Below are 13,608 nucleotides of genomic sequence, written 5' to 3' on the forward strand. Positions count from 1 at the left end.
TACAAAAGCAAGCGGCAGTGTGTTACTTTGCACTGGCTAGAAACATTTTAAGAACAGGTTTAACAGTGCTGTATGAGCAAGGAGATCTGAGAGTTGTGAGGTGAGCTCTTTGCAAATACAATCTCCATTGGCCTGGGTCCATGAAGCACAGTCAGGGCTCAAAAAGACTGGAAATGTTGAATTCCTTTGGCTCCCATCCACAATCTGTCGAAACATGTACATATACACAGTTCCCTATTTACAGTTTTCCAAAAAATTGCGTTCAGTTACCAAAAAATGTCCGTTTGTGTAGGTTTTTTTGGTTCCTGCATTATAGGGTTAAAATATCTGGCAAAAAGTAAAGGGTGTGCATCATACCTGACACCTAGATGAACACTTTCCAGTTGGGTATATGACTGTAAGTCATTCCCTTCAAATGTTATCGAAGTTAAATACGTGTTTAACAATGTCGTATGTAACTTTAGAGACGGTCCCTTAATTTCCGCAAATCTACGAATATCGACCTCAAACCAACTTTATTCCAGTCCTTGTTACTACTGTAATTTGCCTGAACTAACCTTAAAATATACTTAAGACAGGAAGGTATATAAATATTTCAGACTTTTGACCTTGCTGTGACCTTGCCTCTGGATCAATTCTCAAATCTAATCAGTTCTTGTGTTGGTTAAAATGATAATTCCATAACTAATCCTACAAACATATAAACACCCGTTCATAACATGTCGAGCTAACGAGAACCTCGAACAGACCCACGAATGCCTCCACCGCCTAGTGTTATTGAATTGTGCCTCGTCTCGGAGTCATTTAGTAATAAAAGGAAAAAAAAAAAAAAAAAAGGTTGTGAAAGGTTTTTAATGGGGTGCCGTGGACGTCACTGTAGATGGCGCGCGTGCACGTGAGGAGTCGTGCGCGACCCCGCGAGCAGCTGGAACGTGCTGCTACGTGGCTGCATGGCGGCTCAGTGCTACATCTAAACTCTCTGAGGACCGAGGCTGTGACTATGAAAAGCGCAACCACAAGTAAAGTACATTTAGCCCTCGTTCACGGTGTAAATCGCAGCTCTTTGCATTTGTATAACGTTGCAGAGCAGTGAACTTCATCCTTTTTGGATAAAGACGTGAAAGAAAAGGACTTTAGCAAAATGCCGAGCGATGGAGTGAAGCAGAGGAAAGGCAAAGCAGGAGAAACTCCTGACACCTCGAAACCGTGCGGAAGAGATGAAGTTCAGAAAGATGGAGATGGAAAAACTGATCAATGTTCTTCAGTAGATGCCAGGACTGTAGTGAGTTTGCTGTCTCTGAGTGCATGCTTTCTGCTGGCCTGGTAAGTCAACAGTTACTCCACTTGATTAAGCTGAAAAATCCCAGCGCCTCACAATACATCGTCTGTAAATTATTATCGCGATATAGATATCGCGGAACGGTCTAGTATGAAAATACATCCTACAACTATGTTGTTCCAGATGTGATGTGATGTTTAATAAATAAACGAACAGATGTTGGGCCGGCAGAGCTAACACATTTTCAGTCAACTTTGGCCTTTGTTATGAAAAGAATATGCAGCAGTCTTTATTTTGTCACATACACATTATAGCACAGGGAAATTCTTTTCTTCGCATATCACTCCGAACGGGATTTCACTGAGGTTTTTTTCCGTGATTGTTGCAGCCGAAAAAAGCTTGATTTTGCTGTGGCATTTTTCCAAAATTTGCCATGCAATTTGCAGCGTTTTTTCTTTTTTTTCTTTTCTTGCCGGAAAACTATTTGAATTGGCGAAATTGCTCTAAATAGTTTTGCAGGAAATTGTCTTTCACAGTGATGTTTGTTGGTAAATGAGACCACATGAATGCTCGTTCGAGGCACATAAATCGAAGAGGGCTTTGGCTGAATGCGCGCTGTGATGACGTCAAACGGCGCATCTTGGTCCAAATATGTGGAAAATTACAAGCTCATCCAAATATTGCAGAGTTTGCTTGATTTTGCATTCATTTCTGTGGGTGCAAAATCCTGGAGGGACTGGCATATCCCAGTTTATTAGGAAGCTGAGGTCAGAGTGGGGGATCAGCTACGATACGTCATCCCTGGAGCAGAGAGAGTTAAGGGCTTTGCTCAATGGCCCAATAGTGGCAGCTTGGCAGTGCTAGGGCTTGGACCCATGACTTTATGTTTAGTAACCCAGAGCCTTAACCATTGAGCCACCACTGCCTTTGCTAACCCTGAGTGAATGTTGGATGGGTTGTTCTGAAAAGAACCATGTTGGCACAAAATTGTATCCGGAAGGCAAACAACGCTACCCAGTATAGGTGAAGGGCCAATGTTTGCTACCTGAGGCATGGCATTCACATCATCCATCCATGCATCCATCCATCCTTTTATCATCAGCTGCTTTATCCTGGTCAGGGTCATGGTGGATGGTGGATCTGATCCCTATGCCAGGAACACACCCTAAATAGGATGGCATGCAAACACACACACACACACACACACACACACACACACACACACACATTCAATCACAGCTAGGGGGTATTTATTTTATTATATTCCATTTTATTATATTACCCATGGTTGTTTACAAACTTTTGGGGGCACTGAGCTACATCCTACTTGGACCAGTCCATCGCAGGGAACTATACACCCACATATTCATACCTAGGGCAATTTAAAATCACCAATCTACTTACTGGCTTGTTGTTGTTGGGTAGTGTGAGGAAACCTGAGAACTCGGAGGAAACCCACTAGGAGAACATGCACAGAAACTCCACACTGACAGTAACCCGAGTTCAGAATCCCTGAAGTTGGACCCTGGAGCTATAAGGTGCCAACATTACCCTCTGCGCCAACGTGCCAGCCACATGAACCAAAAAGTAATAATTATTTTGTCCAAAATAAAGCAGGTCAAACTTGAACTATGTTACATCAAGAAAAGCATAGCCTATTGTAAAATATATGGTAATCTGATGTAATATATGATGTGACATTTCTGGGGTTTTTTCTCTCAGGGCCATCCTTCAACAGAATGCAAGGTTTAATGAAGTTGAGGAAAAATACAAGCATTTGTATGAAAAGGCAGCTGATCTGCTAGCACTGGAGAAGAAGTTCATTGCAGCTTCCAGAAAGGTGGGTATTTATTTTAATCATAGCTACTGATGCATCTCATTGAACATAGTCTTGATGCCAAGAAAAAATATTGTAAATAGACATTATTATTAGAAGTTTCTGTTCAGTCACTGAAAAGATGTAGCACCACCCCTTGCAGTGTTTGTTTCCTGTCTGTGTGTCAGAATAGTACGCATGGGGTTGTTACTCAATAGTCAAAGCAGTTAGGCTCAGAGGTGGCGCTTTGGCATGTACAGCGCTGTGAGTGTGAATGTGACACACAGCAAAACCACAGCCAAAACACCCTGTTTTGTGTTGTGGGTGCAGCTGGAGGCCTCCGAAGACCATCTGAAGGGGGCACTCTCCTCTCTCACCACACTAACTGAGCTGCAACAGGAAGTCATCTCCCTCAATGGCATTGTTACAGCTATGCAAGAGGACCAACATGCATCATCTCGTCGCCTCCAAAGTGTGAATGAGCGCTTCTTGAACGTGACTGAGACATGGCATGGCGGACTGGCCACTGTGACAGAGGACCTGACTACGCTGAGGTCCGAGTCTCGCTCAATTCATGGCCATGTAACGGAGCATGTTAACGAAGCTGAGGAGCGCCTGCGAGCTCTAAACAAACGTCTAGAGGAGCTAGAAGACAGCACAAAGAGAAATGGGCGCGTGCTGGAGCGCACAGAGGAGGAAGATGCCAAGAGTGTTCAGAATCAGCTGGACTGGAACACCAAGCAGGTGAGCAGGCTTCAGGAGCAACTTGTGTTGCTCTCCAAAAGAGATGCGGAGCTTGAGGAGAAGCTGGTGGAGATGGAGCCACAGGCCAAAGAATGTGGAGAACAGCTACCTGTCGTAGAGGATGCAGTCAGGTCTATCCTGAGGTTAGGAGCTGACCTAAGCGGGGCCGAGAGGAGGCTTGAGGAACTCACGTTGCAAGTGGTGGGCACTGAGGATAGCACACTCAAGGCACTGACTGAGATTCTGCAGCTCCAGCAGACCCTTGATGATCTGCAGGTGGACAACAGTGTGATGAAGGTGAGGAATGAGCTTGGAGTTGTCCTGGATGCCATGAAGGAGCTTAAGCGTGTGCATAGAGAACAAGAACTGGATTCTGGAAGAGAGGAGCCTGAACATGATGAGGGGAAGGACGTTGAGACATTGAACATCAAGCAATTAAACGATGATAATAAAGGTTTGGAGGAGAAAAGTTTTCTAGAATCAACAGCAGGTCACAGTATGAGTGCAGAAGCTGAGGAGATCCTGTTGACTGAATTAAATGAACTGCACTGATTTTGTTTAAAGACAACCTGAAATCAAAACTGACATTTTTTACTGTGTTTCTTTATGTACCTGCCTCTTTTTTTATGGAAATAAAGACAAATTCCTTGTTTTGTTTAATTGAATTTTCCATCAAAATGCCCACCTCTAAATATAATATTGGTTAATGTATTTGGTTAGTAATATTACGTCATGTTTCACCTCTCCTTTCCCCACACTCATCCATCATCAAGTGGAAACACTGATCAGTTTCACTTAAAAAAAAAATAAAAGTCATACTATAGAAGAAAAATTCAGATTTCCATTTTGTGTTGTCTTTAACATTTATGTGGTGTGGGCGAATGCAAGCATAAATATTAATCAAACTGTATAGCAACGAATGCTTACATCTAAAAAGATTTCACGCCTTAAATCACTTAAATATTGTTTGCGCATAGGTACTTAATAGTAAATAACTTTAGCAATCATCTCCACCACTTTGGTCAAACATTGAGCAGCAGTTACACTACAGTGGTAGATTTCACATATGTACATCACACCAGAACCTCTCTGCCATAACACTCCTTGAATATAACTACACTTTGCACATGGGTTTTTAGTGGCTCATTTTGTTTACAATGCTATTTCATTTAATTCTGCTCCACTAACTAATATAGGCTCCACTAGGTGCAGATTTGACACAATGTCTTATTCTATAGTGTTCTAGGTGGACTACGGATTATAACAACTAATACTCCATACTCCTAGTTTTCCTAGTGGCTCATAGATGAAAGATATACAGAAATGCATTTAAATACCCAAGAAAGCAATTTTACAGTGAGAACATATAATGATTTGCCTGTTTATTAGGTACACCTGCAGTATAGGTGCACGGTGGTGGTATACAATCAATGACATTTGTCCATATGTCGCTATTCACAATTTATTAGACCCCCTCTAACCCATTCATCAATGGGAAGGGACCAAGAGAGATAATGTATTACTTGGGTGGTGGATTATTCTCTGTGGTGGTCCAGTGGTTAGAAACTTACAACTGATGAAGAGCAGGGAAATGTGGTCAGGGTGTGTATACAGTGTTTACCATATCGCTACCATGTGGACATAATAAAATGGCCAGTGGATATAGATACAAGTTAAGTCTAGCTAATAAAATGTAACCTGAGTGTACTCAATAGGGAATTAACACGACATCAGACAGATGTTTGCATTGATCAGATTTTCTACCGATATAATATATTTCCTGTTTTAAGGATTCGTGTTGATATATTGTAATGTACAATGAATACAAATGATGTACAAAATATTTCCCTTTTCAATAAAAAAGGAACAAGAATTCTTTTAATTTTCTTATTAAAATTATTTTAAATGTTTACTGAAGTGTCATTACTGCAGCTGTTATAAAAGTGAGGAAGGTAACTACTGTGTGTATGCTTTAAGCAATGCACATTTAGTTTTTTTTTAATGCAGCCTTCCTTCATTTTTTTTTTTTAATCATAGTGTTATATTCACCCTTATATATCAGATTGAACTCCCTATCTGATTAATCTCAGAAGGAAAACCGAAATGCATGATACATGTTGTTCCCTGGACTGTTTTATTGTCTGTGAATATCAAAATGACTGCCAGACTTTTTATATTCAATTTACATCTGACAGAAGTGATAGTGTCTCAGCCTCTGTCTATACTGTCTCTTCTTCTATAGTGTGAGGATGTCCAGGTGCAACTGGCAAGCCAGGATGTGCAGGTGCCACTGTCCCAGCTGAGCAGCTTAAAACAGGAAGTGGCTCAGCTGAAGGAATGGGCTTCAGGCCTCAGTGAACGACGACAGAAGCTGCATACTAACCTGGCCCACCTTACACAGGCTGTGGAGCGCATAGAGAACCGCACTACTGCTATCTCCAGTGACGTGACAGCCAAAGTGGCCTCGGTTCGAACGGATGTACGGCGCATGGGAGGCCTGGAGGGCGATGTGGAAACTCTCCTCAGTCAGACCAATGAGCTTGAGGAGAAGGTAACTCAAGCCGAGAATCTTATGGCCAAACGCATCGGTGAGCTGCTGGCAAACAGCATTAGTCGTGTTTCAAGCCTGAGGACCTCTATGGAGAAAAACTCAAAAACTCTAGAACAAATTCGCAAACGTATCCCAGAACTCTCCGCTGTGGACACAAAGCTCTCAGAGCGTATCCTGGTTCTGGAGAGCGGCCGAGCCAAGCTAACGAGGACGGTGATGTTCGCAAGCGACCTGCGACCCAAAGTGTCCACCATCAAGAGGGACTTTGCCATGCTGGAGCCACAGCTGGCTGATCTGACTCTGAGGATCGGCCACTTGGCTGAAGACGTCATGAAAAGGGAGGAAGACATTTCGCAGATCAAGGAGAGTTTAGCCAACTTCGCAGCTGCCCAGAAGGACCTTAAACAAGCTCAGGAGGACTTGGAAGTAGAAGTAACTACTGGTGACCTGCACCAGAATGACCTCAGCCAAACACTGAATCATGCAGAACTCTGACCTGCACTGTAGACTGGACTTCAGTTTAAAATTGTTTATTTTATATACTCTGTTTATTTAAGATGCTGGAAAATATGTTTGGGATTAAAGTGTATTTTTAACAAGGGCTTTGCATGAAAATGTCTTTTCACATACACAGAGTTGCCACCATCATTTTAACTCTATGAATTTGCCATTTTACCACATACCTACCTAATACAGTTAAGTACACTTATTTCAAAATTATATAACCAACAATAAATTGAATGATTAGAGTTCAGTTCTTTCAGTATCACAAGCTATAAAAATGGCCAAAAAGCGTGTTAGGACATTCAGTGATCATGAAGCAGTTTTTATCCTGATCACAGTGAATCCTAAACCTTCTGAGTTCAAGGCAAGGATCAAAGCCCCTGGAGTTGTGATGTACCAGCATTGCCTAATGCACCTCCATGCTACGAATAGCAGAACAATCAAAATAATATTTCTGACTACAATATAAGTGTTGACTACTGCTGTATTTTTGCAAGTTTACCAGATTCTGCCTTCAGTTTTCCTTCTATCTTTTTGTAGTGTTTTTATGTCTGTGTGAATGATAGTTTTCTCTCTTGGTAATGTTAACCCTAAAAGAATATATATATACATACATAATATATATTTATTTTTATTTATTATTATTTATTTATTTTAGGATTAACATTACCAAGAGAGAAAACTGTCATTCACAGACATAGTATTTTATTTCAATATTTTCTTTAGTTCTTATAGTAGCTTTAGGTCTTGTAGCATCAAGCTACAATCATGCCATATAAAATAATATTTATACTTCAGTTATATTTATCATATAATGAATGTAGAAATCAAAATAGATCCATCGCTGACCAGATATTATTTAGGTGGTGGACAATTATCAGGTATACCTAATAAACTGACAATTTAGTGGATGCTGGTGATTATATTGATGCAATTGGTCATTTTTAAACTCCCCCAAGACCGTTATAATGAATTGCATTATGTGGGGATTCCTAAAAAATGTCATTAGAAAACAAAAAAGAAGCATCTACACTTCATAAGGAAATCCTTATGATGATAAATATTTATGTCTTATAAATATTTATATTTATAATATCCTGTCCAACCTCTTCCGCTGGTAAACCTATGTATTAACAAGGTTTTATATACAGTAATGTTCATGTGCTGCATTTGCATAATGCAATATCATAAGCTGTTATATATTATGATGCAGTAACACTAGTCTGTCACATATCCAATACGGATTTTCCCATGAGGTTTTCAGTTCCAAGTTCCAAGTTATCTTTCTTCATATAATGCAGCAATACTGCCACAGTCTAATTCTGACCCGTCCCAAAGGATTTCTTAATGACGTTTAGGGTGAATACGTGTAAGTGTTCAGCTAATTGTGTTATCACGTTTTAATAATTGGAACCAGACATGTGAACATAGCCAGGGTTTTTTTTTTTTCCTGAGACTTTATTTTTACACCGACAACAAACTGTTTCTCTTGTTGCAAAGTTTGGCCTCCATTTGCTTAGACTGTGTAGTAAGTAGCCTGAGTCAGAGGAAATGGAGGGGGCTGGAGCTGCAGGATAATTCCCCCCATAGCCAATCATTACAAGCCACCAGGATACATGTGAAGCTGTAAACCAATGGCAAGTGACATTGCATTCCATCTCTAAAGTATCTGTTGATGAAAGGCTTAGTGCTGCAGATACCACACATTGTTCTGTGAAAACTTTCCCAAAAAGCTCATATAGAGTTCAAATAGTGTTTTAACAAGCACTGTGTTCATGCACTGTGAAATGTATGGCATCTAAGATCGTGTTAAAATAAAATGTAAGAAAATTGATAAATACAGTATTAGTAAAAAATATAAGTACTGTATACATAAATACATAATTATGGATTTGGGGGCAACAGATATCTTCACAATGTGTTTATGTTTTAAATATTTTATTGGAAAACTGAACACTCATTACACATTCAAAACATTAAGAGCAGCTGGGATTGGAAGACGTCCGTATGAAAATAAGTCCATGAAGTAAAAAACAACAGTGCAGGAAGTGTATTTTTCAGGTTCACAGAATCAGTCCATTGACTGTCCTTTTCCAGTATCCTATTTTACCCCCTACAGGTTTAGATTATAGATCGCTTTGCTCATTGCTCAACTACCTCCTCTGCTACTGCCTCTTCCTCGACTAGCTCTCCTGCTGCTACCTCATCCTCGACTACCTCCTCTGCTGCTGCCTCTTCCTCGACTGTCTCTTCTGCTGCCACCTCTTCCTCAACTACCTCCTCTGCTGCCTCTTCCTCAACTACCTCCTCTGCTGCCTCTTCCTCAACTACTTCCTCTGCTGATGCATCTTCGTCGAATAGCTCCTCTGGTGCCACTTCCTCAACTGCCTCCTCTGCTGCCACTTCCTTGGCTACCTCTTCTGCTGCCTCATCTTTCAGACCAGCATTCTCCGACTCGTCATTTTGCAGCTGCTCAGTTTGTAATACTGGCTGTAATTCCAAAGCGTCATACATAATAACATCATCCATCCATCCATCTACTTCTTTTAACCTGGTATTAGTATCAGCTAAGTCTTCTATCCTGGCCTGGAGCTCACCAAGGCTACTTCTTAATCCCCCCAGTTCTTCCTTGAGTGCCTGCCTGGCCTTCTCATCTCCCTGGCTCTGAGCAGCTAATGAGCTCTCATGAGAGTCATATTTGGAAAGAAAAGCCTCGACTCGGCTCGCCTGCACTGCAGCCGAGTTTGCCAGCGCTTCTATACTTTCTTCTGTGACCTTCAGCCTGGCCTCCATGTCGTCTTCCCTTATCTCTGTCTTAGACAGTTCTCTCATCAGGTCTGTCTGGAGGCTCTGCAAGGCTTGGCTGGTGCGCAGCTGCTCATCCTGCGCACTCTGGATCTGGTCAGACATGGCCTGCACAATGGCCTGCGACGCAGATACATCCTGCCTCAATGAGCCAACAGTGGTCTGCACTAATGACCTGACTGCCTCAATTTCCTCAGACAAGGATGCCAACTCCTTGTTCCTTGTCTGCAGCTCTGAACTGACTGACACAATCTGTTCCCTAAGAACACCTATGTTGCCCTCTGCCACCTCGTTTGCAGTATGGAGGCCAGCCACAGCACTGGTGATTGCCAGAAGCTCATTTTTTAGATTACTAGGCTCATTCTGCTCTTCCAGTCGGATTTTAAGGTTACTGAGCTGGGCTTGAGCTTCTTCTTGAGCACCAGTGAACTCAGCTACGCTGTCAGCGATAGAGCGGGTCAGCTCAGCCAAGCGCACCTCCAGGGTTTTCTCCAGAGAAGAGAAATCATGCTCCCGTGCCTGTTTCACTTCCCGGATGCCCTCAGAGAGGTCGCGAAGGATTTCATTCTGGAGTTTCTGAAGCACTTCCTCGACCCGTCGTGTCTCTGTTTCTCCCTTTATTATGGCTCGATTAGTGCTTTCCAGTTCAGCCTGAGTACGGCCCACTGTAGCCTCCAGACCCTCCAGAGAAAACTTCATAGAATTCACCTGAAATGAGGGACGCAGGTTACATAACACGTTTAATTTCACAGACGTGACATTTATATAAAGGTTTATATCCATTTTTGGTTTTGTGTTAAGGATATTCCTTATCCGCACTATAGATTGTGGAGCATACTGTTACTAACAGTACTGAGCACCTGAGCACCTATAGCCTCCAGTTGTGTCAACTGCGTGCCTAAATAATTACACAGTCACCACAAGTTACATCATTTCAAGTTACGTAATATCTGCAACTGACCATAAGGTGTGTCAGAAAACATTAGAAACCACTTTAGCAAGTTCTAAATATTGAACAACTTGACATGGTTTTGTGAATGATGACGCAGACATGCAATTTAGACTGGATAGATACGGAAATACGGATACGGAGATACGGAAAAATGATTAAATTAAAATTAAATCTTTGGCTGAACCATTCCTTAAAATTTAAATTGGACCACCCGCACCCCCCCCCCCCCCCCCAAAAAAAAAGCACACAGAGAAAGGGGGGGAGTGTTGTATTTTAAATGTCTAGTCCAGTGTAAACCAGTCTGAGGTGTTTCCACTGGCCTGAAGGAATGAATGGATCAGTGAAAGAGCTCAGGCATTTCAACATTTCGGGTTTAGTCTTACAGTCATGAATAGTATTTCCTTTTTTGTGGGTGTTATTATTTAATAATAATAATAATAATAATAATAATAATAATGACTTTTTTCATCACTTTTTTACCATTGTGGCCTACATATAAGTGTACAAAATGTTCTTTGCTGCCAGCTCATCAGGGACCAAAAGGAGGAGGGGGTGTGTTCGCTGTTTCTCCATTTCCTGAGATAACTTTAACAAGCACTACAATCTATAATCCCAATAAAACTTCAGTGATCAGAGAAGCGTTAAAGCAGAGCTTTACTCTACCTGTTGAAGTGCCTGTTGTACTTTCTGCAGCACCTCGGAGTTTTTCTGCAGGGCTTCTTCACTTTCTGAGCGGATCTGGTTCACTTCAGTCAGCACTCTCTGCAGGTAGAAAGAGGCGAAAGCGGCTCCGGACACTAAAACCAAGTAAGACAAGGCAGACAGGAACTTTGGGAGCTTTCCTGAGCCCGATCTGGAGTTTGCAGAACTGTCTGCTTTACTGACTTTGAGGCTCTTCTTCGCTGCGTCATCCTGAAGATTAACAGCGGGTTTGTCGTTGGGGTTTGCACTCTTGTTTTTGTTCTTGGAGGGCATTTCTTGTCCGGTTTGCTTTGCACGTTACAGCGCTGTGTGGGTTTTGTTACACGGAGTCTATATGGAGTGGATGCAGCGTATCACTGAGCGCGTCGTGGCCGCTACTGCAGCCGTGGCACACACTCCGGGTTGCCAGATTGCACACTAAGTTCCCATGACCGGTGGAGGGGAAACCCAGCTCTAATTGATCTATATAGGCTACAGAAGCCGCGCTGCATATGTGTTTGAAAGTACGCAATCTGGCAACACTGGTGCTGATGTGCTGAGCACGGGGCGTTCTCCCTCCACGAGTTGCAAACTTTTCCAACCCTATGCAGAAACAGCAGTGAAAAGATCAAATTATCTCCGAATCTAACATGGTTATCTAAAGTTTACCTGAACAACACAATAAATACTTAATCGTATCTCTTTCATAAGGTGTGGCTCTAATCTTCAGAAGGGATCTGTAATAAACTCCCAATAAATGGGTCTACTGTAAATTGTTTTGTTGTTCACTGAAACTCTGTGAGGATGAAGAGGATATAAAATAGATTATCAAAATTACAGTGAATCTGAGATGACGTAAAGAAAGGAGAGGTTAGGAGTAGGATCATTAAAAATTATTTATAATGTTATAGTGTTTATAGGATTATTTACAGACATGACGTAGATAGATAGAGTCTTGATCTATCTTGATCAGGATGTCATCTGAGAACAAGCTCTTTTTGGCTAGTTTGGTTGTGGCACGTCTCTGACGTGGCAAATTCCCTTACAGCTGAATTGCACCATCATCTTCTTAAACATTTGACACCACAGCGCCACTGAACACTGCACGACTCTGCACACACAGCTTTAAAAGCATAAAGATGTGCAGCAGAACCACGTGAGCGAATACACATGGATATAACTATCGTCCTTCTTTTCATGTATCGCTATCTAGATGCACCGATGATAGTTTTTTTAATGGTTGTTAATAAGGACATCTATGTAGGAGAAAAGGTGAAATTATTCTGCAATGGGATAATCAACAAATACATACAGTACTGTGAAAAAGTATTCGCCCCATCCTGATTTATTCTGTTTTTGAGTTTATCTCATACTAAACCTGAATGTATACATTTCTGTAAAGTTGCTTTGTGACAATATGCATTGTTAAAAGTGCTATAGCTACGAATAAAACTGAATTGAATAATATAATAATAAAGTAGTATATTAACAAATATTGATAAAAACAAGTATACACACACAGAATTCTCATCGTTATAATTCATTTAATAGGTAAGTTAATTCCTGTGATGGATTGTTATTCTTATCCCATGCACCCTGGGATAGGCTCCAGGTTCCCCACGACCCTGGGTAAGCGGTACAGAAAATGGATGGATGGATGGACATTAGTTCAGAGCTTCTCAACCTTTTCTAACTAAAGACCCCCCCCCCCCCCCCCCCCCACACACACACACACACACACACGCCTCCGATATAATGTGCCCCCCCCCCCCTATTGGAGGACACCAGGTATAATGATTATCTATTCTATATAAAAATCTATCTATATATAACCTAATCTATAATCTGCTTTGATAGATAGATAGATAGATAGATAGATAGATAGATAGATAGATAGATAGATAGGTTTTTTTTATTATTCTTTTGTGGTTTTGTACTTTTTTAAAATTACTTTTCATAACTTTTATGATTTTGTAATAACTTTTATAAAACTATGTAATGGACAGGTATGGATCATGAATGTTGATTTCTGACCTACTATAACTATCAGAAATCTAAAAGGTGTGTCATAGCTGACACCTAGATGAACACTTTCCAGTTCGGTGTGTGACTGTAAGTCATTCCGTTCAAATGCTATTGAGCTTTAAATTATAGTATATTTTGTGTATGAGCCCATGCAGTAATAAAATACATGGAAATATTTATATATGATTTAATAGCGTATTTTGTTAAATATCACAAATCTAAAAGATGTGCATTGTAGCTGACTCCTAGAT

At 41.1% G+C, this 13,608-nt stretch overlaps 2 protein-coding genes across 3 annotated transcripts; one reads left to right on the forward strand and one right to left on the reverse strand.

Annotated features, from left to right (window-relative positions):
• The first annotated feature begins 845 nt into the window (after positions 1-845).
• Positions 846-6,991, forward strand: ikbip (IKBKB interacting protein). Of its 2 annotated transcripts, none has more exons than XM_017493686.3 (3): positions 846-1,323; positions 3,002-3,119; positions 3,426-4,499. In XM_017493686.3, the coding sequence occupies exons 1-3, from the start codon at positions 1,142-1,144 to the stop codon at positions 4,389-4,391; spliced, it is 1,266 nt and encodes a 421-aa protein (XP_017349175.1). In that variant the 5' UTR covers positions 846-1,141; the 3' UTR covers positions 4,392-4,499. The 2 variants fall into 2 exon arrangements, with proteins under 2 accessions (XP_017349175.1, XP_017349176.1); XM_017493687.3 differs by lacking the exon at positions 3,426-4,499 and adding an exon at positions 6,082-6,991 and having other exon boundaries at positions 871-1,323.
• A 1,824-nt stretch (positions 6,992-8,815) lies between these two features.
• On the reverse strand, positions 8,816-11,754 carry ckap4 (cytoskeleton associated protein 4). Its single transcript, XM_017494542.3, has 2 exons — positions 11,315-11,754; positions 8,816-10,407 (listed from the first exon to the last, which is right to left on the reverse strand). The coding sequence occupies exons 1-2, from the start codon at positions 11,624-11,626 to the stop codon at positions 9,037-9,039; spliced, it is 1,683 nt and encodes a 560-aa protein (XP_017350031.1). The 5' UTR covers positions 11,627-11,754; the 3' UTR covers positions 8,816-9,036.
• Between the last annotated feature and the right edge of the window lie 1,854 nt (positions 11,755-13,608).

The sequence above is a fragment of the Ictalurus punctatus genome, chromosome 19 (assembly GCF_001660625.3).
Source record: "Ictalurus punctatus breed USDA103 chromosome 19, Coco_2.0, whole genome shotgun sequence".
Taxonomy (NCBI): Eukaryota; Metazoa; Chordata; class Actinopteri; order Siluriformes; family Ictaluridae; genus Ictalurus; species Ictalurus punctatus.